The following is a 25,058-nucleotide window of genomic DNA, read 5'->3' as shown; positions in this document are numbered from 1 at the left end:
TTAATAAAAAAAAAAAAAAAGATGCCCAGGCTGGAGTGCATGGCACAATCTCAGCTTACTGCAACCTCCACCTCCTGGGTTCAAGCATTCTCGTGCCTCAGCCTCCCGAGTAGCTGGGATTACAGGTGCACGTCACCATGCCCAGGTAATTTTTTGTATTCTTAGAGATGGGGTTTCACTATGTTGGCCAGGGTGGTCTCAAACTCCTGGCCTCAAGGAATCCACCCACTTCGGCCTCCCAACCTGCTGGGATTACAGGCGTGAGCCACTATGCCAGCCTCCCCTGACATCTTTTAAATACAACCGGTACATGGAGGACAGCAGGGGAAGGCCAATTTGTGTCAGCTTGGAATGACACTAAGCAGTTTATGCTGTAAGCAAGCACCAGACAGCTCCTAACGAGGAAAGGGGTATATTAGCACTGCATGTTCAAGAGATTTATTATTTGTGTCTAATATGAATTGGAGAAAACCAGTACATGAGGAAAACAGAATACTAATGCATTGTCCACCTGAGATGTACTGAGGTGCTGCAGTAAGCTGGTAACAACAATCATGGTGAAGGGATGTGTGAGTTATATAGGAATGAGGCCAGAGATGGGTCTTCTCTGTTAAGCAAAAGTTATGAACTGCAATACCCACTAGAAAAAACTAAATACATGAATATAAATGCAATTTTCAAGCTAGCTCATTAAAAAGAATGAATCTGGACTTGCTTGGCACAAATGTTGGTGGCTAAGTGAACCCATACTTTGAAGTTATCTGAACAGAGACCTAATGTTGGCAACTCCTAGAATAAATTTTCATTGTGACTAGTGACATCTCTGAAAACAACACTAATATTAACAGCTAAGTCTTACCAAAATCCCTGGACTTCACTTTTATTCCATTAGTGTGCTTAGTTTACAGTTACTGAGAGCCCACTGGAAATAAGCACCGGGGAGTCCCTGAAGCATAATAAAACATAGCACATAGCAAATGGAAAATCATGGGTGTGAATAATCAGTACTACAGGAATTTAGAGGAATCCAGGGCTAAGGTGGCCAAGGAACATATCGGAGATGAAGCAGGGCTTAATTGGGTCCCCCAATTAGCAAAGGTAAAGACAAAAATATTCCAGGAGGCGTAGGAAGATTAATTATCCTTCAGGAAATGCACACAGAAAAGCACTAAGAAGTTGAATATTCTGGAAAAAAAAATTGAAAGTAGGAATAAAACTTGAAAAATATATTAAAACTTACCCAAAGAAATTATAGTAACCACCTCAACCCCCTAACAAAATAAAAGAAAACAAATTTAAGGAAAATAGGTAGTTTATCCCATTCCTCAATGAAAAGCGTGGATGTATGCTGGAGGAAATTTAAACAAATAGGTTAAAAAAAAAAAAAAAGTCATTGGGACCCAATGCTACACATCCTAGATTATTAAGGGAACTGGTTAACACATGCGCCAAATCATTACATTTAAATAAGTCACAAAGAACTTGGGAGGTACCAGACTACTGGAAAATAAAATAAATAAAGTACAGATATTCAAAAGATCTACAAATGAGAATTTCCAGCAAAATTATAGTATAAAATCTTAAAATTGGACAGGACAATTGATCAAAAATCTTTTAAAATTCCAGAATAGTGGTTCCTAAGTCAACTCTCTCCATGGCCCTTTTAGTGTTTTATTCCATTCCATTAATTTAAAAATTATATGTTCTTACTTCAGGAATTTGATTAAATTTATATAGCTGATGTTTCCTTGATACCCAGAGTTTCTTTGATAGATTTTCTCTCTTATTCTAATTTCTCTGGGTCTTCCTGCTTCCCCTAATTTCCTTTACTTTGACTGACCCATCTCTTTATCTATCCTCTCACTCCATCTAGATACTGCTGATATTAATAGAAAACCATTAACTACTCAAATGAAGTCCTCTTCTAATCAGCAGGCAAAAAGAAAACAAGTAAAAGGAATTATGAGTCTTGTTCTGGTGTCTCCCAGGGCCCTACTCATAATGCAGTCTTGGGACACAAAACCGAGAACTGTATTGTAATAGCTTTCCATTATATCCGACACGTAAGTATGACATTCACTCCAGTGATCATTTCTATAATCCCAGACATGCATTTTGGTCCACACCCCATTAAAAGAGATATAAAGCCACCCTGTGAATCGGTTAAGAAGTGATTCTGAGACAGTCTTAATCTCTTTTTATAATGTAAAAGGCAATGTTCAAGGCACTGCTAAGATGTAAAGATGAAAACATCAGATTCAATGAGTTGGCTCATTTCCTGTCCTTAGGAACACGTGAAAAACTGTCAACTGAGGGACTCCAGAAGACAGAAGGAGGACACACTGGGTTCTGATGGAAAACAGGGCAGAACTAGCACACAGGTGCAGGTGAGTGTGTGTCTGGGAGTGTGGGGAGGGGAGAGCAGGTAGGAGCCAGAAGGAAAGATGAGCTACAGAAAGGGAAAAAGAAAACATTTTGAAAACATTTTCCTTTCCACATCACAAGAGAGAACTCTTGCAAAAGAAGAATGCCAGCTTTGGAATGGACAACAAAATTATCTCCTATAAGTTTCCTAACCCCAATCTCCTGAATTCCTCCTGCCTCATTTCCTCAATTGAGAATTCATTAAATTAACTCCTATTGAGCACCTAAGTATCAGGCACTGTGATGCACAAATGAGTAAGAACTTGGCCTAATCCTCAAGAAAGGCAACTCTAGTTTTTCTGCATGAAACTATATGGTGCACCAAGAATTACCTCGCAACGAAATCAAAGTTCTACCAGAGGCACACATGGTGCTGTGACAACCCAGGAGAGGAAGGGATTGAATCCTGCCTGGCAAGCAGAACAAAAAGCCATCCCCCCATGTTTTCCTGGGACACCACCATATCCATCTGTTATGTTGAAGTCCAGGATGGACAAATAAATAGGAATCCACCAATCACAAAGATATGAAATCCCACATTCCACATGCTCCCTAGCAGGACATCCCATCAGTGAGACACACAGGCCTAAGGATGACCCGTACCTTGTGAAGAACAGGGAAACATCGAGGAGCCCAGCATGGCTGAACACCAGGGGAGGTAGGCTGGAGCAGGATACTCAAAAGCCAGTCCCTCAAACACCATGCTCAGGAATTTAGGCTTCATTCTCTAGGTCAGGGTTTGGCAAACTCCCACCAACAGGTAAATCCAGTCTCCAGACTGTGGCCTGTGTTGAAATGGGCAGCGAGCTAAAATGGTTTTTACATTGTTAAAAATCAAAAGAAAAATGGGCCAGTCACAGTAGCTCATGCCTGTAATCCCAGCACTTTGGGAGGCCGAGGTAGGAGGATCACTTAAGGCCAGGAGTTCAAGACTAGCCTGGGCAATATAGTGAGCCCCCATCTCTAAAAATTTTTTTAATCGAAAAAAATTATAAAATAAAATTAGGCCAAGCGCAGTGGTTCACACCTGTAATCCCAGCACTTTGGGAGGGCGAGGCGGGCGGATCACAAGGTCAGGAGATCAAGATCATCCTAGCTAACACAGTGAAACCCCATCTCTATTAAAAAAAATACAAAAAATTAGCCAGGCATGGTGGCGGGCACCTGTAGTCCCAGCTACTTGGGAGGCTGAGGCAGGAGAATGGCACAAACCCAGGAGGTGGAGCTTGCAGTGAGCCGAGATAGCGCCACTGCACTCCAGCCTGGGCAACAGAGCGAGACTCCGTCTCAGAAAAACAATTAATTAATTAATTAAATTAAAAATTAGCCAGGTGCAGTGCCATGAACCTGTAGTCCTAGCTACTTGGGAGGCTAAGGGGAAAGGATCGCTTGAGCCTAGGAGTTCAAGGCCGCAGTGAGCCATGATCACAGCCACTGCATTCCAGCCTAGTGGATGGAATGAGACCCTCATCTCTAAAAAATAAAAAATAAAATTTTTTAAAGTTCAAAAGAAAAATAATATTTTGTGACATGTGAAAATTATGTGATATTCAAATTTCAGGTCCATCAGTAAGGTTTTCCCAGGACGCTACCATATCCATTTGTTTACATGTTGTCTATGGCTGCCTTCAAGATCCAAGCAGCTGCATCAAGCAGCTGTGACTACCCCAGAACCATGTGTCTCTCAAAGCCAAGAATATTTACTATCAAGTCTTTTATTTAAAAACATTTGCCAACTACTGCTCCTCTAGGTTAATGATTTTCAGGACCGACACATCCAGGTGGTTATACAAGATGACAAGATGACCCCCTTTGTGGGCACAGAAACAAAATATTAGAACATTTGTTTATAGTGATCCTCGTATTTTAAAAAGAAATTAAGCTTTACTAGTATTTATTCTGTGGATTGAGTGTGGATGCTGTCTACACTATACAACCCTACATCCAAAGGTCCCAGGTCACACATGTGCTATCCTGAGAGAGGGGCAGGAACTCCACATGGTGGTGCCGGCTCAGGTTGCTAATTACTATGCCTTGACACCCCTTACCCTTTCACTTGCTTTCACTGAACTGCTATGTATTCAGTTTACAGGGTGCAAAATGTCATTGGCAGACATTTTATAAAACTTTTAATGAACACAACTGACAGAATCATTATTATACCTTCTAATAATTGGAGAATGACTGTGAAAATCTTTTGGACCAGAAAAAGGTTTGGCACATCCTGTGGAAGTACACATTCAAGAACTATAAAAGACAATGCCAAATTATGCATTTTCTTTTCATGGCACACGAAGGCACCTCAAATAAGACCCAGAAGAAACAAGAGACAGCAAAATCAGATATATACACATTTCCTACATTACACCAAATACGGAGGAAAAAAGTTTCAATAGATTTAAAAAATAAAAGGGTTTGAAAATATGAGTAAGGAATGAGGTTATTTTTAAAAACCAATTTTTAAAAGAACTACATATTTTAGAATAAAAATGATTGAAAACCTCTTTTAAAAAACTAAAACTCAATAGGCAGTATAAAAAGCAAACTAGACACAGCTAAAGAGAAAATTACCAAACAGGATAATATATCCTTTCTTAGTTTTTTGTTGCCTGATCACTTACTGAGAGTAGTGTAGTGACAGTCTCACTAGAAACAGAAATAAATAGCAACACAGCATTTAAAGCCATGTTTTCCAGAGGGATAGACAGGCCCCATGTGAATGCATAGAATTTAGTCAGTAGGAATAAATGCTAGCACTTACTGAGTCCTTACTCTGTAACACAGCGTGCTAAGTACATTACAAATATGTCTCCTTTTATCCTCACACTGACCCTACACAAATACAGAAAGATAAAAGGTCTGCATCAAGGCTCAGCAAGTGACTTGTTCAAGGTCACAAAACTAGTATGTGTAGAAAGCAACATGTAATCTCCAAGCCTGCCTCCAAGTAACCAACTTGATATGCCCAATATAGATCAACAGAAATATATCTGCCTTTGTGCTCAGTCTTTCACCTTGGTAAACCATATACCCTCTATTGATAACAATTCTCTTCCTGATTAATCCTTGAGTCCTCTTCTCAAACAGGCCTGGACCTTAGACTTCTGTGTCCAGTTTTAGTATGAATCCTGCTAAGTCAGTTTAGAGAGAACCCACAACCCTTAATATCTAATCAAGTTCCTCATGGGCCTCCCCTACCAACTCCTGATGTCTCAGCCCTTGACCTGCCTTTAGCAAGAAGTCTGTTAGGCCAGTTTAGCAAGAATCCCCATACCCTTGACCCTCTTAGTAATTTCCCACCCCCAAACCCCTCACTGTGTCCCTTGGCTATAAAGTCACAGTTGTGTTTGTTGTCTTTGCTGTATTCAGAGTTGGGCCTGATCTCTCATTCCTACTACGGTAGGCCTTTCACAAGTCTTAAATAAAGTCTTCTCACCCTTTTAACAAGTGTCAGAATAATTTTTTCTTTAACAATGTATTACGATTTTCTGATTTATACAGTCAAAAGATTGTAACAATTTTAAAAATGGAAATTGCTAAATAGTACAAATTATTTAATTAGCACATAACTAAAATAATGATTGAGATCAACTCCATTAATATTTCTGTTATAAACAAGACTATTTTATAGCAGAACTTTGTCACTTCAACAGTCTATTTTCCTGCCATTATATGTTACCACACAGGTCTAATATCAAATATTCTCAAATCCTGACATTCCTTCTTAGAAAGAAAAACTGCTAACTCCATGCTGCTTCCTTAGAGTTTTACTAGCATGTGCACGTGCACACACATACACACACACACACCATGGACCCAAACAACACAATGTGTTAGAGTAGTGTTTGTGATATGCCTTAAAGTTCTAAAGGTTCTACATAAAAAGGTTAGAAGAGATAAAATATTAAACTGCATATTAAAAAGTGCCCTACAGATTACATGCAAGTAACAGACTGTGTTGAGGGTTTACATAATGTCCCAGGAAGCTAAACAGCCAGTCTTTGAGATGAACTCTAAACCGTGTGTGTGTATGTGTGTGTGTGTGTGTGCATGTGTGTATGTGTGTGTGTAAATCTTCTATATGTTTACCTACCAGTTTCTCCTGCTGTTTTGTTCTTCCCATGAGGCTTATATAGAACATAAGAGCATCCTTTTACATGGAAGTGGTCATTAATTTGTCTAAACCACCTGAAAATAACAAGAAGATTTGCTCATGACAACAATTCTACAAAAAGATGGCATTATTCCAATTCTAAATAAATTCAGGCATAGCCCAAAGTTGGTATACCTATGAGAGGTTGAAGCCCAGCAGCTGGATACATGGTTTACTATCAACACACATCTACATCATTATTATTTTGCAAAACTAGAAACACGGTTTTGTCTCTAAGAGGGTCTTCATACCTCATAAGTGTTGTATTTCCCGTGAAAGGACCAAACCTAATATCTTCAAATGGAGGTTGAAAGCCCAGAATATGTAAAGCTTCTTCTTGAGTAATAGGTGGAAGACTACAAAAGAAATATTCATTGCCTTTCATTTTTCAATTCCAATCATACGCAAATACAACCTATCGCAATGTTAATATGTTTGTCTGATTTGCAAATAATTTTAGTAATATTTTTCATTATTTTATTTTATTTATTTTTTTAGAGACAGGGTCTCACTCTGTGGCCCAGGCTGGAGTGCAGTGGCATGATCATAGCTCACTGCAGCCTTAAACTCCTGGGCTCAAGTGATCCTCTTGCCTCAGTCTCCTAAGAGGCTAGAAATACAAGTACATGCCATTGTTCCTGGCTAGTTGTTTTTATTTTTTTACTTTGTAGAGATGGGGTCTTGCTTTGTTGCCCAGGCTGGTCTCAAACTCCTTGGCTTCAAGCAATACTCCCACCTTGGCCTCCCAAAGTACTGACATTACAAGTGTGAGCCACTGTACCCAGCCCAGTTTTATTTCACTGAAAATAATACATGTATATATTTTAAGCTAAAAGACTTACACTAAAATACAGCAGGGTTTTTTTAAATTTATAAAAAATCTATTCTTAAATTTTTTTCTGTTATAGAAAAAACAACATTGAATTACTTTGGAGTTTGGGGATACTGATAAATTGACATACTTACTTTCCAGCTCCCATTGTGCTGTATAGGAAATTCCAACAAGAAATTAATGAGGAGATGCCACAAGAAGTCTTATACTGTGGTCGGCTTATGCAGTACCTGAGAAAACAAAAGACTGTTTTCTTCACTTGAATGAATATAAAATATGCATGCTAGAAATAGAAAACTCATGGCAATTAAAGGTGTTAATATAATGAAAACTTTGATCCCCTAAGTCAATGTAAAATCTTCCATATTCACTTATTAATCATGTCATAATATAAAGTAACCATAAATCACCTGCTTTAACAAAAATAGCTAAGTATGACTAACTACCAGTTAAAGTGGATGTTATCCAAACCAATGGGAAAAAAGTAATGATACATCACCTATTAAAAGTTTGGTGTAAACTCCTGGTTGAACTGCTTACATGATTATTTGCAACTTCAGAAATACAGGAGAAACAAACCATTGCCCCCACGTGTCAACTTCTCAGAGAGATTCTTCAACCCAAACTAAAAATCATCCATTTATTACCCACTGTGTCCACCTAGAATCCTTGGGCAAGAAGCCATGAAGCAGTGCTTCTCCTGTCACAGAGAATTTTAAAAGTGAAATACAAAATCCTTCCATGGCATGATTCAGTGGCACTAAGCAACCCAGACAATTTTCCAAACCGTCATGATTCAAGAGAAGAAACTGGGGTGAATGTGAACAGAAGGAGAAAGAGACAGACTATTTATTTATTCTGTTTTAAGAAGAAATATGTTGGCTTTCTTTTTTTTTTTTTTTTTTGAGATGGAGTCTCACTCTGTCACCCAGGCTGGAGTGCAGCGGCATAATCTCGGCTCATTGCAACCTCCGTCTCCCAGGTTCAAGCAATTCTCCTGCCTCAGCCTCCCGAGTAGCTGGGACGACAGGCATGCACCACCACAACCAGCTAATTTTTGTATTTTTAGTAGAGACAGGGTTTCATTATGTTGGCCAGGATGGTCTCGATCTCTTGACCTTGTGATCCTCCCACCTCGGCCTCCCAAAGTGCTGGATTACAGGCATGAGCCACTGCACCTGGCCAAACAAGAAGCTAGTCATGCGTGGTTGTGGGGGGAGACAATGTTAAATCAGCTTAACAATAACCCACAACACTCGTTGGCTTTCAAATGATCTTCTCCTAACTGCTTTCTAAAGAAGGTGCTAAGAAGTAGCCACAATGAAACAAAGAAACAAGACCTATCATCACTAAGAGCAACTTTAGTGTCATCTGAAAATTAATTACAAAATGAAAAATTAGACATATGCATGTGTACATATATGCATTTGTATATGTATATATACTATGCATATTGGCACACATACAAGTTAACCATGACCCTTAAATCTCTTTTTTTTAAGTTCCAGGGTACACGTGCAGGATGTGCAGCTTTATTACATAGATAAATGTGTGTGATGGTGGTTTGCTGCATCTATCAACCCATCACCTAGGTATTACACTCTGTGTGCATTAGCTATTTTTCCTGATACTCTCCTGTCCCTGGTTCCCACCCCCTGACAGGGCCCAGTGTGTGTTGTTCCCTCCCTGTGTCCATGTGTTCACATTGTTTGGCTCCCACTTATAAGTGAGAACGTGTGCCATGAGCCCTAAATCTGTAGACTCAACTACACAAAATGACACACAAAAGCTAATAACTGTCACTTAACATACTAAGTGCTGTCTTCAACACCTCATTGTCAAATCTATTGAGTTCTCCCTCAGTTTTGCTTTGTTATTTAATTGTGGTAAAAAACATAAAACATCAAATTTATCATGTACACCATTTTTAAGTATACAGGTCAGTAGTGTCAACTATATGCAAATTGTTAGGCAACAGAACTTTTTCATCTTGCAAAAATGAAACTCTTTATCCAGTGAACAACACAACTCCCTTTTTCCTCTTTCCCCCATCCCTGGAAACATATGAGCAATTTACTAATGTCCTTATTCAAGTAATCTGCCCTAGTTGTTTAAATTTGAGTGTGAACTCCAACCTAAGAGATCTTTGTGGACAAGTGATTATTAACAGCTCTGTCATCATAAGCTATATGGCCCATGCTGATAAAACACAAGCAACTCATTCATTTACTGATTTTTTTCTTTTCTGCTGTGAATATTTTTGCCAGAGTTCAATTTTGGGTATTATTTTACAAGTCCAATACTAACAGTGTTTTATATTTTATAACATTTATGTTTACATATATTTACTAACAAAGTATTACATGCATGTGTATATTTTTTCTCATAACACTAAATTTGGCCTGAAAGAATTTTTAAAAAGGAGAGGGAAAGGGGAATTTCTCTTAAGATTCTTCATACTTTTTCATCAATCTAAACTTGTTTCCTAGTCTTGTTTATGACCAGGTTAAAATGTTTACCAACATTCTACTATCTTCTATGGGACTTTCCATTCTAACCTAATCTTGTCATATTCTCAGTGGAAAACAGGCTTATAGTCCTGGTGATGTTTTCCCCTCAGGGCATTTCTCCCATCTATCCTTCCCAGTCCCAGCCTTCATGGCCTCACATGTCATACTATTTGTTGTTGAAACAAAGCTTAAATCTAAGTGATTAGAAGCACAAAGGAGCAGAGCCTTCTTTTCAAAGAAACTAAAATGAATGTTTCTGACTTTAATGTCTCTTCTCCATTATTCCCTACATACTATTCCAAATTTATCTTTATAAAAGTTCCTTTTGTTAAGAAATCGTCCATGGCTTATCTTTAACTCAGAAAAAAAACATCTAAATATTGAGCCTGATATCTAAGAAACAGATGATGATGCGTATTATACGCAAACAGCATGACTGTTGGTCTGACTCTTCGGCTTCAACACAAGACCTTCTACTTATTAGCCATGTGACATTGGCAGGTTTCTTGGCTTCTCTAAGCCTCACTTTAGACAAGCTATTCTACTCTTCATTACCCACATTTCAGAGACACTATGCTGTAATACTTTCAAAGACCCTTCACCCCTCCAACCCTTCATATTTCCTCCCTTAAGACCCAGGACCTTAGTAAAGCATTTTGGTGATCATTACCTCCTTTCACGGTTAATTAGTGATTCATACCCTTCACGTGACAAACTGCCTAAGATATCTAACATTTTTCTGTTTAGTCCCCTCACCTCAACTGGATTGTAAACCTTGGGAAAACAAAAACCATGTTGTGTGCATCTCTGTTTCTCAGCCTACAGCAAAGGGTCCAATATTTATTAAAGAAGTGATAAAAATATATTTCTAAAATGTCATACAAAGGAATTTTAAAAACCCAAATCAGGGTCAGTAATACATAAAAGTTGTCATGAATTAAACTTGTTTTCATTAGACTAGGAACTGTATTTTAAGATAACCAAATAGCCCCAGTTGATCAATGAAAGCTACAGAAGAATGCTGGGTAATAAAAGTAAAAAAAAAAAAAAAATGGAATTTTGAAATATAACCATTTTGCAACAAATATTCAGACAAGGATCATCAATGGGTTTGGGTTGTCAATACATTTGGCTAAAACCATAAGGTAAAAAGTTGATGGAACCTGGCTATTACCTAATGCCACTCTGTCACCCTACTGATTACTTGAGGGTAGCAAAGGAGAAAGAAAGAACTCGTCAATGTAGAATACAGCTGTCACCACCTTAACCCAGTAATCACTTAGAATTGCTAATACTGGATAATCAGATACCATGTGCCTTCTGATGTGAAACGTTTGAAGTATGAGGGCCCACTTAAGCAGTGTTCTTGCACAAAAAGTTGTACTGGAATTTAATCAAGTCTTTATATTCAACTTCCAGTTTACAGGAAATATTGAGGTTAGATGAATAATTTAGGAAACTAAAAGGAAAAAACAAATCTGGAATGTAGGACATTCTACAAAATATCTGGCCAAGTCTCTTCAATAAGCCAATCTTTACAATTCTAATTTGTCGAGTAAAATAATAGAATTTTTAAAAGACAAGGGGGAAAGAGGGGTGGAGACTGTCCTAGAGTGAGAGAATTATGGGTCATGACAAGCAAACATGTGGTTCACAACTGGGTCCCACTTTGAACAAACAGATGTGAAGACCTTTTCAAAACAATCTAGGAAATGTGAATTTAGCCTGGGAATTAGACACTAGGGAAATATTGTTAATCTTATGAGGTATGACAAAAGTATTGTGGTTAAGTAGAAAAAAGTCATTTTTTAGAGATGCATACTTAAGTAACTTTAGATGAAATACGATAAAAATCAGTCACTTACTTGAAAATTCTTCAGCAATGAAAAGCTAAGTATGTAACTACATCAAAAGGTTAATCGTTGTTAAATCTAGATGGCAGTTATGTGGAGTCACACAGATAACTCTAATGATCAGCCGAGTTTGGGAAAGACCAGCATAGCTCATTATTAATCTACTTCAAACATTTGTGGTAGACTTTAAATATTCAGAAATCCTGGTAATAATTTTAGAAATAAAAATATTTATGATACATATAATGTACTAATTTGTAAACTGCTAAGTTACTGCCAACATATATTACATATTTCAAAAATGAAAAAAATAAAAACTGATAACGTCACCATCGTCTGAGGTCTAATACTTTCCGCTGTTTAATATCTTCAAGAGGAGAATGCTGAGGACATTCCTTCTGATATCTTCCCTTTTTATCTGAAGTTTTTCTCTTGGAAACTTGTTTCTTTGCATTGCCTAGAATACAAGAGTATAAAATAAGCAAAATGCTTAAGATGAAGTAAACTGAAACGACAAAAAGTAATTGTGCACCAAAATTAAGAAGTAACTGCCTTAATAATTCTGCTGAGAAAGTGCAAAGAAAAAATAATAAATAAATAACTGCCACAGGTTCTAAAAATGATATGTGCAAACACAGTGAAGTAATACATGTATTTTCAATAATAGTCCCCTACCTTAAAAAGAAAGAGAGAATAAAAACAAATTTAAACAACCATGAATCCTATTTTGTGTCAGGTTCTTATACTCCAATTCCAGAGCTAGTCACTTAGCTGGTGAAACAATCACTAAATCTTTAGCCATATCCAGAAAATCAAATTATCGACAGTAAAAAAATTTAACTAGATCACTTTCCAGAAAATGAAGGCTTTCTATAAAACAATAAAACCAAATTAATGCAACTCTGTTAAGAAAGTAAAAGCACTGGATCCATTAATGTGATGATGTGATGTTTAAAAATATCTCTGGACCTAGAGAGACGACGGAATGCATGAAGAATGATGCACACATGTACATTACTAAGATGCAACTTTAGCACAGAAACTAGAATGAAAAGCAAGCCTCCTGTGTGCATGTATGCATGTATGTATGCATGTACACACACACACACTCATACATGCACACAAATACATACATTCTCCAAAAGACCCTCAAGACAAACAACAGTGGTTACTACTGGGGAAAGGAGAAATGGGGGCTAGACAAAAGGGAGCCAAAAGTAAGAGTGAAAATTTGTACTTTTTAATTTTTGAGAGTACATAGTAGGTGTACATGGAGATGTTTTGATACAAGCATGCAATGTGACATAACCACATCATGGAGAATGGGGTATCCATCCCTATACCCTATAGTTTTTATTTTTTATATGTTTTATTTCTAAATTTTTAGTGAAGTATCTAGTAAAAATTATATAAAGTAAAATATCAATAAATAACATCCAAGCCTCATTTCATTAAAATACTATTAAGATTTCAGATAGCTATGCTCAAATACTTTAATCTTTCATACATATTCTATTTTACAACAGTTCTATTATAAAAATTAACTGACGGCTAATATTTCATTTTTATGAGTCATTCATAAATTACAAAATAGATTATATACATATATGCCTAGTAAGCAAACATGGAAAGAGATCGGTTTTATTCCTTCAAGATACTATACATGGACACCATTTGACACCTACGAACAGCTGGAACTCAGGAACTATTATTACACAGGGAATTTCTGTAAAAATGTAATAATAATGAAGACTATAAAGTCAAGAAACAATGTTTTACCTTCCCTTTAATTATTCTTTATGTTTGTTTGTTTGTTTGTTTTGAGACAAGGTCTTGCTTTGTTGCCCAGACAAGAGTGCAGTGATGCAATCTCCACGCATTGCAACCTCTGCCTCCGGGGCTCAAGCAATCCTCCTACATCAGCCTCAGGAGTACCTGGGACCACGAGTGTGTGCGACCATGCCCAGCCAATTTTTGTATTTTTAATAAAGTCAGGGTCTCGCTATGTTGCCCAGGTTGGTCTCAAACTCAGCTCAAACAATCCACCTGTCTCAGCCTCACAAAATGCTGGGATTGCAAGTGTGAGCCACCGTGCTCGACCCTTTTAATTATTTTTTCTTAGTTTTTACAGAGAACACACTTTTCACAGAGCTGAACATCACTGGCAAAGGTGAGCAATTGTGCCAAATCTCATTAATGGTGCCAAATTTCCTTGACTGGTAAAATGAGTCTTAGTCAGATAACAGAAGAATGAGTTTCTAACATTTCTTGAGATGTCTTCACTGCCTAACAATGACTTAATTCCCCAAGTAGTTTTCCCAGCCACTTAAAATTTTAAGGCTAATGAAACATGGAAATGTATGACCTTGACAGACTCTGCAAACAGTCTGTACTCACACTTTCCTCTAGGGTTCCATGACCTTGCCCCCATTCTCTTTTTGTTGAATCTAGGATTGCCCCTGGGATCAATGAGCATATAAGGTCCAAATGAGCATACTTCATAAAATCCCCACACTGCCACAGAAAGAGCTGGTCCCATAGGCAAAAGTTGACTCGATTTGAGGGAAAGAAGCCACATCAAAGTGAAAGCTCCATTTGAGATGGGAACATAGAAGAGTAACACCTGCATCTTCTGCCTCCCATCACATCAGCTTCAAGAACCTTCGCCCACTGTTCCTTCTCATTACTGAGTTCCTTCTTCCATTCCTCACCCTACCCACAGCACACACAAACAGCCTCAACACCAAATACACACACACACACACACACACACACACACACACACAGATATATGTATCCACACACTGACTTTTAGAAAAAGGTATGAGAAGAGCAAACAAAAGCAGAAAATCCACTGTCTTTTTTTACTGGAAGAACCAAAGGACAGAGTCCTGTGCAAACACCATCACTGAAAGTGAGGTGAGAGGGAACCCAGAAAGAAGAGAGCCACAGAGAAGAGGGGGCCCAAATTCTGTGTATAAATTTGGCCCAAATCTTGGACTGACCCCTGGACCATGTATGCAAGGAGCAAATTCAAGCAACACAGCTAAAAGAACTGAACTGAGATGGTTGGAGCTGTACCAAGGAGACAGAATTTACAGTTTTAGTTCAACCAAATTAACTGCCTCCCAAAACCAAAAAAAAATCAACACTTTGAAGGAATATACCAGAGTTGCCATAACATAATAGTCCGACTATCTAGGATACAATGCAAAAGTATAGAACATGTAAGGAAAGTGAAAAATATGACTCATTCTCAACAAAAAAGATAAGGCCTACTCTGAGATTAGCCAGATTTTGAAATTTGCAGATAAGAAATTAAAGTAGATATTATAACTATGCGTTATGACATAGATAACATGCTGTTGTAATAAGTGAAAAATACAGCAAATCTCAGATGAGAAATAGAAGCTATAAAAATGTAAATTCTAGAACTAAAATAAATAGATGGAAAAATATAAACCATGCAAATATAATCAAAATAAAGCAGAGGAGATTTATTAATATCAAACAAAGTAACTTTCAGAACAAGAAATACTTCCAGGAATAACGAAATATATTTTATAATGATAAAAGGGTCAATTCAGGAAGAAGGCATAAATCTCATAAATGTGTGTGAACTTAACAACAAAGCTTCAAATTACATTTTTAAAAAAATTAACAGAATTAAGTGCAGTGTAGGAGGCACCAGGAATCTGCCTCCCCACCTAGACAACTGCACTGGCAGAAACTGTCTGATGTAATTATTTTGGAATTCCAGAGTCTATTCAAAGGATTGCAACTTTCAGAGGAAGTCCTGAACAGTAAATGCAAATTTTGGCCAATTTCAGCACATAGCAAGGTACAACTACCTATCCCCAAGTCCAGGCAACTGTGCATATGTTCCTGGAGAAGCTCCAGGCAGTTTGTGGGAACCATGGTGGGCAAAAAGGTCCTATGAAAATTGGAAATCTGTGTTCTGATTGCTGACTGCTGCTTCTGATCTTGAAAGCACAGATACAGGGGGGCAGCCATTGTTGCAACTCTCCCTCCAATGTTGCAAGCCCCTCCCACTACAACTGAAGCAATTTCCGGAGGACTTAAGGGGCCAGCACCTTTGGTGTGGTTTTTTTGTTCTGTTTTTTTTCTCTCCATTTTCCCTTTGGGGAGCCAGACATTTCAAAAACAGTATATTCAAAAGCAATCACTTATACAGGGAAATGTAGAACATCACTGTACACACTCGGAGAAAGGCAGGGGCTTTTCCCTGAGAAGCCCTTAAATGTATACCTCAGGTTGATTACCAGCATAGAAACAGCCTATGGCAATAAAAAAACAAAAACTAAAATCAACAAACTCTGGGAAAGAGGGGTATTGATTTCCAGAGTTACATTATTAAATAATATTTGAATGTCTAGTTTCCAACAACAACAACAAAAAATAACAAGAAACAGAATAAGGCCCATTCAAAGAAACAAAAAAATATATAAACCAACAGAAAGCATCTCTGGAAAGACCAAATGGCAGACTTGCTAGACAAGGACTTTAAAACCACTATCTTAAAGATGCTAAAAGAACTAACGAAAGATGTATGTATGAAGAACATGGAAATATCAATGAAGAGATAGAAAACTTAAAACCAAAAATAAATTATTGGGCTGAAAAATGTAATAACTGAAATGAAAAACTCACTAGAGTGATTCAAAGGCAGTTTTGAGCAGGCAGAAAAATTAGTGACCTTGAAGATGGGAAAACTGAAATAACTGAGTATGAGGAACAGAAAGAAAAAGGTCTGAAGAAAAGTGAACAGACCTTAAGGGACCTGGGGACACCATCAAGTAGGCCAACCTATGCATTGCAGAAGTTCCAGAAGGAGAAGCCACTGAAAAAGGAGTAGAGAGATTATCCAAACAAATAATGGCTAAAAACTTTCCAAATTTGATTTAAAAAACTGGAATGTAAACATCCAAGAAACTCAACAATTTCCAAGTAGGATGAACTTAGAAAGACCCACACCAATATACGTTATAATAAAATTGTAAGGCCGGGCACAGTGGCTCACGTCTGTAATCCCAGCACTTTGGGAGGCTGAGGCAGGTGGATGACCTGAGGTCAGGAGTTCAAGACCAGCCTGACCAACATGGAGAAACCCCGTCTCTACTAAAAATACAAAATTAGCCAGGCATGGTGGCGCATGCCTGTAATCCCAGCTGCTTGGGAGGCTGTGGCAGGAGAATCGCTTGAACCCAGAAGGTGGAGGTTGTGGTGAGCCAAGATCGTGCCATTGCACTCCAACCTGGGCAACAAGAACAAAACTCCGTCACAAATAAAAAATTTAAAAATTGCAAAAAGACAAAGACAGACTCTTAAAAGCAACACAAGAGAAGCAACTCATCACATACAATGGACTGTTAATAAGAATATCAACAGATTTCTCATCAGAAACTTTGGAAGCCAGAAGGAAGTGGGCTGATATATTCAAAGTGCTAAAATAAAAAAAAAAATTCAAACAAGAATTCTAAATCCAGCAAAACTGTCCTTCAGAAGTGAAGAAGAAACTCAGACATTCCCAGACAAACAAAAACTGAGGGAGTTTATTACGACTAGACTTGCCCTGTAAGGAGTGCTAAAAGGATTCCTGCTGGTTGAAATGAAAGGACGTTAGCTAGTACCTCAAAGCCATAGGAAGAAATAAATTTACTTCAGTGCAGGTAATACATGAACAATTATAAAAGCCAGTGTTTATTTTGTTAGTTTGCAACTCCAGTTTTTGTATTCTATATGATTTATGAGACTAATACATTTTTTAAAAATCATTATTAGTTTAAAAGCTAGTAGTAGGCCAGGAGCAGTGGCCCATGCCTGTATTCCCAGCACTTTGCAAGGCCGAGGCAGGAGGATTGCTTGAGCCCAGGAGTTCAAGACCAGCCCTGGCAACATAGTGAGACTCTATCTCTACAAAAAAATAAAAAAAATTAGCCAGGCGTGGTGATGTGCACCTGTAGTCCCAGCTACTCAGGAGGCTGAAGTGGGAGGATTGCTTAAGCCTGGGAGGTCAAGGCTGCAGTAAGCCATGGTCGTGCCACTGCACTCCAGTCTGGGCAAGAGAGCAAGACCCTATTTCAAAATAAAAAATAAAAATAAAAAAGTTATTATTATAATAACTTTGGTTTGTAACTCCACATTTTGTTTTCCATATTATTTAAGAGATTAATACATAAAAATTACTAGTTTATGTCTTCAGACAGACAATATATAAATATGTAATTTTATAACATCAATAACTGAAAGTGAGTGGGGATGAAGCAGTATAGGAACAGAGTTTTTACATATAAATAACAAGTAGTAAAATGACAAAAGTCTCTCCTTATCAGTGATTACTTTAAATGTAAATGGATTAAATTCCCCACTCAAAACGCAGAGATTGGCAGAATGGATTTTTTAAAAATATGTTTTTGTATACGTGGGTTCACATACAAAAATAGAAACAGAAAAAATTAGCTAACTATATGCCGTCTCTTAAACACTCACTTTAGATCTAGAGATACAAATAGGCTGAAAGTAAAAGGATGGAAATAAGTATTCCAAAGCAAATAGTACCCAGAAGAGAACAGGGGTGGCTATAAATAAACCAGTCATAAAAAGACAAATACTTTATGATTTCACTTACATAAGGTACCTAGAATAGTCAAATTCACAGTGACAAAAAGTAAAATTGTGGTTTCCAGGGACTGTGAGGAGAAGGAATGAGGATTTATTGTTAAATGGGTACAAAGTTTATTTTGTAAGATGAAAAGAAGGGCCAGGCGCGGTGGCTCACGCCTGTAATCCCAGCACTTTGGGTGGCCGAGGCGGGCGGATCACAAGGTCAGGAGGTCGAGACCACGGTGAAACCCCGTCCCTACTAAAAATACAAAAAAGGAGCCGGGCGCAGTGAAGGGCGCCTATAGTCCCAGATACTCGGGAGGCTGAGGCAGGAGAATGGCGTGAACCCGGGAGGCGGTGCTTGCAGTGAGCCAAGATCGCGCCACTGCACTCCAGCCTGGGCGACAGAGCGAGACACTGTCTCAAAAAAAAAAAAAAAAGAAAAGAAAAGAGATTTGGAGATGAATAGTGATGATGGTTGCACAACAACGTAAATGTACTTAATGCCACTAAACTGTACAAGTAAAAATGGTTAAGACGGTAAATTTTCTGTTATTAGACATGTATTCGTTTTTAAAAAAGAAATTAAATGGAGAAAAGACAACTTCACAATCATAGTTGAAGATTTTTAACACCCTTCTTTTGGTAATTGATACAACAAGGCACAAGTTAAGCAGAGACACAAAAGATGTGAATGACAATTTCAAACACTTTGACATAATTAATATTTATAGATACTCCCAATGACTGCAGAATGCACATTCTTTTCAAGTACACATGGTACATTCACCAAGATAGACCATATGTTGGGTCATAAAACAAGTCTCAGTAAATTTAAAAAGACTGAGAGCATATGCCCTCTGTCCACAATGGAACTAAACTAGAAATCAATATTTAGAAAAACGATTAATATCTAGAAATTAAACAGCATACATCTAAGTAATACATGTATCAAAGAATAAATTGCAAAGGAAATTAGAAAATGTTTCCAATTAAATAATAATAATAAGCATATCAAAATTTGTGTGCTGCAGCTAAAGCAGTACTTAGCAATTTGGAGTATTATATGCTTATGGTAGAAAAGTCTAAAATCAATGATCTAAGCTTCCATCTTAAGAAGTCAGAAAATGAAGAACAAAGTAAACCCAAAGTAAGTCAGAGGAAGCAAATAATAAAGAGCAGAAACCAATGAAATAGAAAACAAACAATTGAGAAAATTAACAACACTAAAACCTGGTTATTTGAAAAGATTAACAAAATTGATAAACTCCTAGCTAGACTGATCAGCTTAAAAAAAATAGAGAAAATAAATTAATTACCAGTATTAGGATGCAAAAGGAGTTGTCAATAAAGATTCCTTAGATGTTAGAGGGATAACATTAAGTCCCCAAATTTGACAACTTAAATGACATGGACAAATTAAAATTTGTCAGAAATTAACAGAAATCAAGACAACTCCATAACTATAAACAGAGATTTTAAAATCTCTCTGAAAATCCTCAGAAAACAGGAGGGAATAACACTTCCCAACTTTTCTTAGAAGATTTGCATAGCCCTAATTCCAAAACTGGACAAAGGCATTAGACAAAAAGAAAATTGCAGACTCATTACCTACAAATTTAGACAAAAAAGCAAAATCCCCCTCCTACCCTTGAGAATTACAAATTTACATAACATTCTATGAAACAAATTGATTTTGCAGATGAACAAGCAGAAGCATTAAGGTTTTACAAAATCATCAGAGAAGCCTAGAAGTAAAATACAAATCCTAGTTTGACCTCTTATTAACTCTGCAACTTCGCTCTAGAGATTTATCCCCTCTAAGCCTCAATTTCTTCACCTACAAATGGGGCTAACAGTACCTGCCTCATAAAATTCCTGTATTACTTTGAATTCAAAAGAAAGAAGTGTACAGTATTTCTATCTGCCATAGGACCACCCCATTGCAACTGTGAAAGTTATGCACAACCTAGGTAAACAGCATCCTCTTAAATTGAGCAGTACACAACCCACTCGGTGGTACATGGAGGCTTTGCTGGGTGCCTAAAAAATTTTAACAAGAAAAAAAGCTAAAACACTATATAGTAAGAAAAAGAGATGTCTGGTCAGGAAATGCGACTTCATGTGCCTATAAAACTATGAAATAGTAGTAAGTTATTCTAGCCATGTTATTAACCTTTTCTAAGCTACCATCTGTTTATAATATTTTACAACATTATAAGATTTTCAAAGCTCTCAAAATAGTTAGTACAAAGGCTATGCTTGAAGTTTCCAGGGGAAGCCCCGTAATGAACTACATGCCCTATGTCAAGGTTACTTTCCTAAAACTACAATGACAGACAAGATGATAGCCATGTTCCTTATCTAGTATTATACAAGGAAACTATGTGTAATGGGAAGATTAAACAAGACATAGTGTTTGGTTTCTCGTTATTTTCACATATGAACTTCATGGCTCCCTCCTTACCTGATTTATGTTTCGAATTTGTGGTCACCCCATCAAATTCAGATTTATCAATTTCCCATGCGAGAGGTAGCTTGCCCAGGCTGTTGGATAAGTTTTCCAAGCTATTTTCTTCATTGTAGATGATTTCCGATGTACTAGTCGGGATACCAATGTATCTTGATGAATTATTTCCAGCAGATAAAGAGGTACTATCAGGGAGGCAAGAAGAGCGGGATGGATTTGGAGTTTTATAGATTGAGGTCGCCTGGTTGAGAAAGGCATAGTCCGAACAGATGGCATAAATTTTTTCCCGTGTATGAGTCACTGGACAACTCCATGGATAATGACCATCTCCTTTGGGACCCAAGGGTGCTCCTGAGGCACTTGTGCAGCAAGATTTTACAGCACCTTGTAGATTCTCTTCAGGTGACTTTCTCTCAGATTTGTGCTCACCATTTCCAGAATCATTTGACCTTTCTGTTTCTGCAACGTTAGGCATTGAATGCAGTGTAAAAGTTTCTATTACTAGAAAGAAGTTGCAACTCTATCTGTTTCTTGATAAACAACTTTGACAATTGTTTACAGCATGCTATAAAAGCTTGAGAGCTGCAAAATGAGCTCCTAAGAGGAAGGAAAAAGAATGATCAACAATCCACCAGATACACAAAGAGCCACTAAAAAGCATAGCAAGTTTTATGCATACATATGCCTTCATTCTATATTAATTTTACAACTACCATATGACTGGAGTCACAATCACTATCTTATTTTTTAAATTAGTCTAAAATATGCATTAAATTATTTTTAAATAATTAAAAAGCAAATAGCCCAATAATTAATTAAAAAGCAAATAGCCCATTTTTTTTTTTTTTTTTTGAGATGGAGTTTCACTCTTGTTGCCCAGGCTGGAGTGCAATGGCATGATCTCGGCTCACTGCAACCTCCGCCTCCCGGGTTCAAGTGATTCTCCTGCCTCAGCCTCCCAAGTAGCTGGGATTACAGGCATGTGCCACCACACCCGGCTAATTTTGTATTTTTAGTAGAGACGGGGTTTCTCCATCTTGGTCAGGCTGGTCTCAAAATCCTGACCTCAAGTAATCTGCCCACCTCTGCCTCCCAAAGTGCTGGAATTACAGGTGTGAGCCACCGCGCCCGGCCAGCAAATAGCCCAATTTTTAAAAATGGGCAAAGTATCTGAATAGTGTCTTCTCCAAAATCAGTATAAAAATAGCCAGTAAGGCCAGGCGCAGTCACTCACACCTGTAATCTAGCACTTTGGGAGGCCAAGGCAGGTGGATCACTTGGGGTCAAGAGTTCAAGACCAGCCTGGCCAACATGGTGAAACCCCATCTCTTCTAAAAATACAAAAATTAGCCAGGTGTGGTGGCACGTGCCTGTAGTCTCAGCTACTCGGGAGGCTGAGACATAAGAATCGCTCGAACCAATGAGCTGAGATCGCACCACTACACTCTAGCCTGGGCAACAGAGTGAGACTGTCTCAAAAATAAAAATAAATGGCCAATAGGCACATGAAAAGATGCTCAGTATAATTAGCCATCATGGAAATACAAATCAAAACCACAATGAGATAACACCTCACACCCACTAGAATGGCTATAATCAAAAAGGTTGGTGAGGACGTGGAGAAATCATAACCCTCATACACTGCTAGTGGAAATGTAAAATGGTCCAGTTGCTTTGGAAAACAGTTCTTCCAAAAATTAAACAGAGTTACCATATGGTCCAGCAATTTCATGACTAGGTATATATCCATGACAGACGAAAATACATCTTCATACAAATGTTAATACCAGCATTATTCATAATGGCCAAAAAATGGAAACAACCCAAATGTCCACCAACTGATGAATGTATAAATAAAATGTGGTATATCCATACAATGGAATATTATTTGGCAATAAAAAGAAATGAAGTACTGACCCATGCTACAACATGGATGAACCCTGAAAACATTATAGTGAGTAAAAGAAGATCATCACAAAGGACCAGATAGTGTATTATTCTATTTATATAACATGTCCAGAACAGGCAAATCTATGCAGACAGAAAGTAGATTCATGGTTGCCTAGGGCTTGGGGTTTGGGGGTGATGGGAGTTTCTTTTTGTAATAATGATAATATTCTATAAATGATTGTGGCAATGAACATACAACTTTGTAAATACACTAAAAGCCAATGAATTGCATAACTTAATGGGTAAATTATATGGTGTGTGAATTATACCTCCATAAAGTTGTCTAAAAAATAATGCATTAGCACGATTTTTTACGTACATAGGCATAAGGGATACATGATGAATAATGGCCACAGATTTAAATCAACACAGAATACAGAAAGTAAATTTTTCAAAGATTCATCACCTGACAGACAAACGGATCCAATCAAGGTGTCACTAACTTCTGATCAGTTTCAGGAAAAACTGAATTTCAAGTCTAAACTGATTCCTTTAGGGAAGAAAACAGAAAGCTTAAATAGCAACTGAGGGCATGCAAGAAAGCTGAAGATTTATACCAGAGGAAGTCCTTGGTGAATGGAACCATCCCAGGACACACAGCAGACAACCCCAGGCAGGTGCCATGAGGGTTTCTCAGGGCTCCGGCAACAGAGCATCAGTCAAGAGATTCAATCCACCCTGGGTGATCAGTTGGACTTTTAACAGTTAATATCTCTGCCCATTTGCTTACTTAAAAAATTAGAAATAAAAATAACTGTCATGGGTTACAAAAAAATAGTATCAAAACCATCATACAAATATTGAACAACAAAAGCCTATGAGTTAGGCCGCAAGAAATAGAAGACGATTCACATAAGAGCCCCCTAGGTTATCCTGATCTGTGAGGAGAAACTAGCAAAGGTACTGCATGGCTTTCATGGAATTTAAGGAAATAGAGCTGCATATTAGGACTCCACATGTGCTAGGCAAAATTCCATTTTCTTTACTTTTAAAGCATGCTTTTTCTCTATTCAAACCTTCAGTTTTTAGGCCTGGTGTGGTGGCCCGTGCCTGTAATCCCAGCACTTTGGGAGGCTGAAGCGGGTGGATCATTTGAGGTCAGGAGTTCGAGACTAGCCTGGCCAATATGGTGAAACCCCAGCTCGACTGAAAATTTAAAAATTAGCCAGACAGTAAGGGCTGGGTGCGGTGGCTCACACCTGTAATCCCAGCACTTTGGGAGGCCGAGGCGGGTGGATCACAAGGTCAGGAGTTCGAGACCAGCCTGGCACACATGGTGAAACTCCCGTCTCTATTAAAAAATACAAAAAAATTAGCTGGGCATGGTGGCACGCACCTGTAATCGCACCTACTTGGGAGGCTGAGGCAGGAGAACTGCTTGAACCCAGGAGGTGGAGGTTGCAGTGAGCTGAGATCGTGCCATTGCACTCCAGCCTGGGTGACAGAGTGACACTCCATCTCAAAAAAAAGATAAAAATTAGCCAGGCGGTAGTGACGCGTGCCTGTAATCCCAGCTACTCGGGAGGCTGAGGCAGAAGAATTGCCTGAGCCTCGAATGCAGAAGTTGCGTTGAGCCAAGATCGCGCCACTGCACTCCAGCCTGGATGACCTGCACTCCATCCTGTCTCAAAACAAACAAACGAACAAAAAAATTCTTCAGTTTTAAAATAATTTGTGCAGAGTTTATAGTTGTTTGCAGGAGGGTCAGTTGGATAGGAATATTACCACGAAAGGTGGAACCTCCCGTGGTTTCACTTTGAAAACTTTCACTTTCTTTTGGTAAAAAAAATTCTTGGAGTAGGTGTAGTGGGTCCTCAAGTGGAAGTGGTGCTCTCTCCTTATTCATCTGGTCGTGCAACGGTGATGGCAGAGGGAAGCTCAGTACCTGGCATTGTTCAGACCAAACTCTTGTCTTTTTGGAAGACAGAGCTGTTCTGATTCTTAGCGGGTGTCCTAACATAGCATTTTCTACTTCTCATCTGTGACCTTCATGCCTTTCTCTACATCAGTGTGGTGGACAGAGAGGTAGGTATTTGTAGTATTGGGGTCATGGGGGTGGGCTGTGTGAGGTGAGGAACGAAAGAGCATATGGTCTCGGTGAGAAGCAATAGAGAAAGGTTATTAGAGTGAGTTTGGTGGGGAGACGGAAATGTTCCAGGCCCTGCCCCTTTTATATCCTTATCTCAGACTTGGCTTCCACTTTCCCAGGGCTTCCTTCCTCACACTGAATGGAATTTTGCCT

At 38.2% G+C, this 25,058-nt stretch overlaps 1 protein-coding gene across 4 annotated transcripts in view; it reads right to left on the bottom strand.

Moving 5' to 3' along the window:
- Positions 1-25,058, bottom strand: part of BIVM (basic, immunoglobulin-like variable motif containing) — a 42,161-nt gene that overhangs the window by 12,586 nt on the left and 4,517 nt on the right. For 3 of the 4 annotated variants that reach the window (XM_030813665.1, XM_030813667.1, XM_030813666.1), the window contains exons 2-7: positions 23,223-23,306; positions 20,864-21,463; positions 12,103-12,229; positions 7,544-7,639; positions 6,829-6,933; positions 6,518-6,612 (exon numbers count right to left, since the gene is read on the bottom strand). In XM_030813665.1, the coding sequence (XP_030669525.1) occupies positions 6,518-6,612; positions 6,829-6,933; positions 7,544-7,639; positions 12,103-12,229; positions 20,864-21,341 (901 nt within the window). In that variant the 5' untranslated portion in view covers positions 21,342-21,463; positions 23,223-23,306. Of the gene's footprint in view, positions 1-6,517; positions 6,613-6,828; positions 6,934-7,543; positions 7,640-12,102; positions 12,230-20,863; positions 21,464-23,222; positions 23,913-25,058 lie in introns of those variants that run through there. The other variant, XM_030813668.1, reaches the window with a different exon arrangement.

Source organism: Nomascus leucogenys, chromosome 5 (genome assembly GCF_006542625.1).
Source record: "Nomascus leucogenys isolate Asia chromosome 5, Asia_NLE_v1, whole genome shotgun sequence".
NCBI lineage: Eukaryota > Metazoa > Chordata > Mammalia > Primates > Hylobatidae > Nomascus > Nomascus leucogenys.
This window is presented reverse-complemented; position numbering and strand designations above follow the sequence as displayed.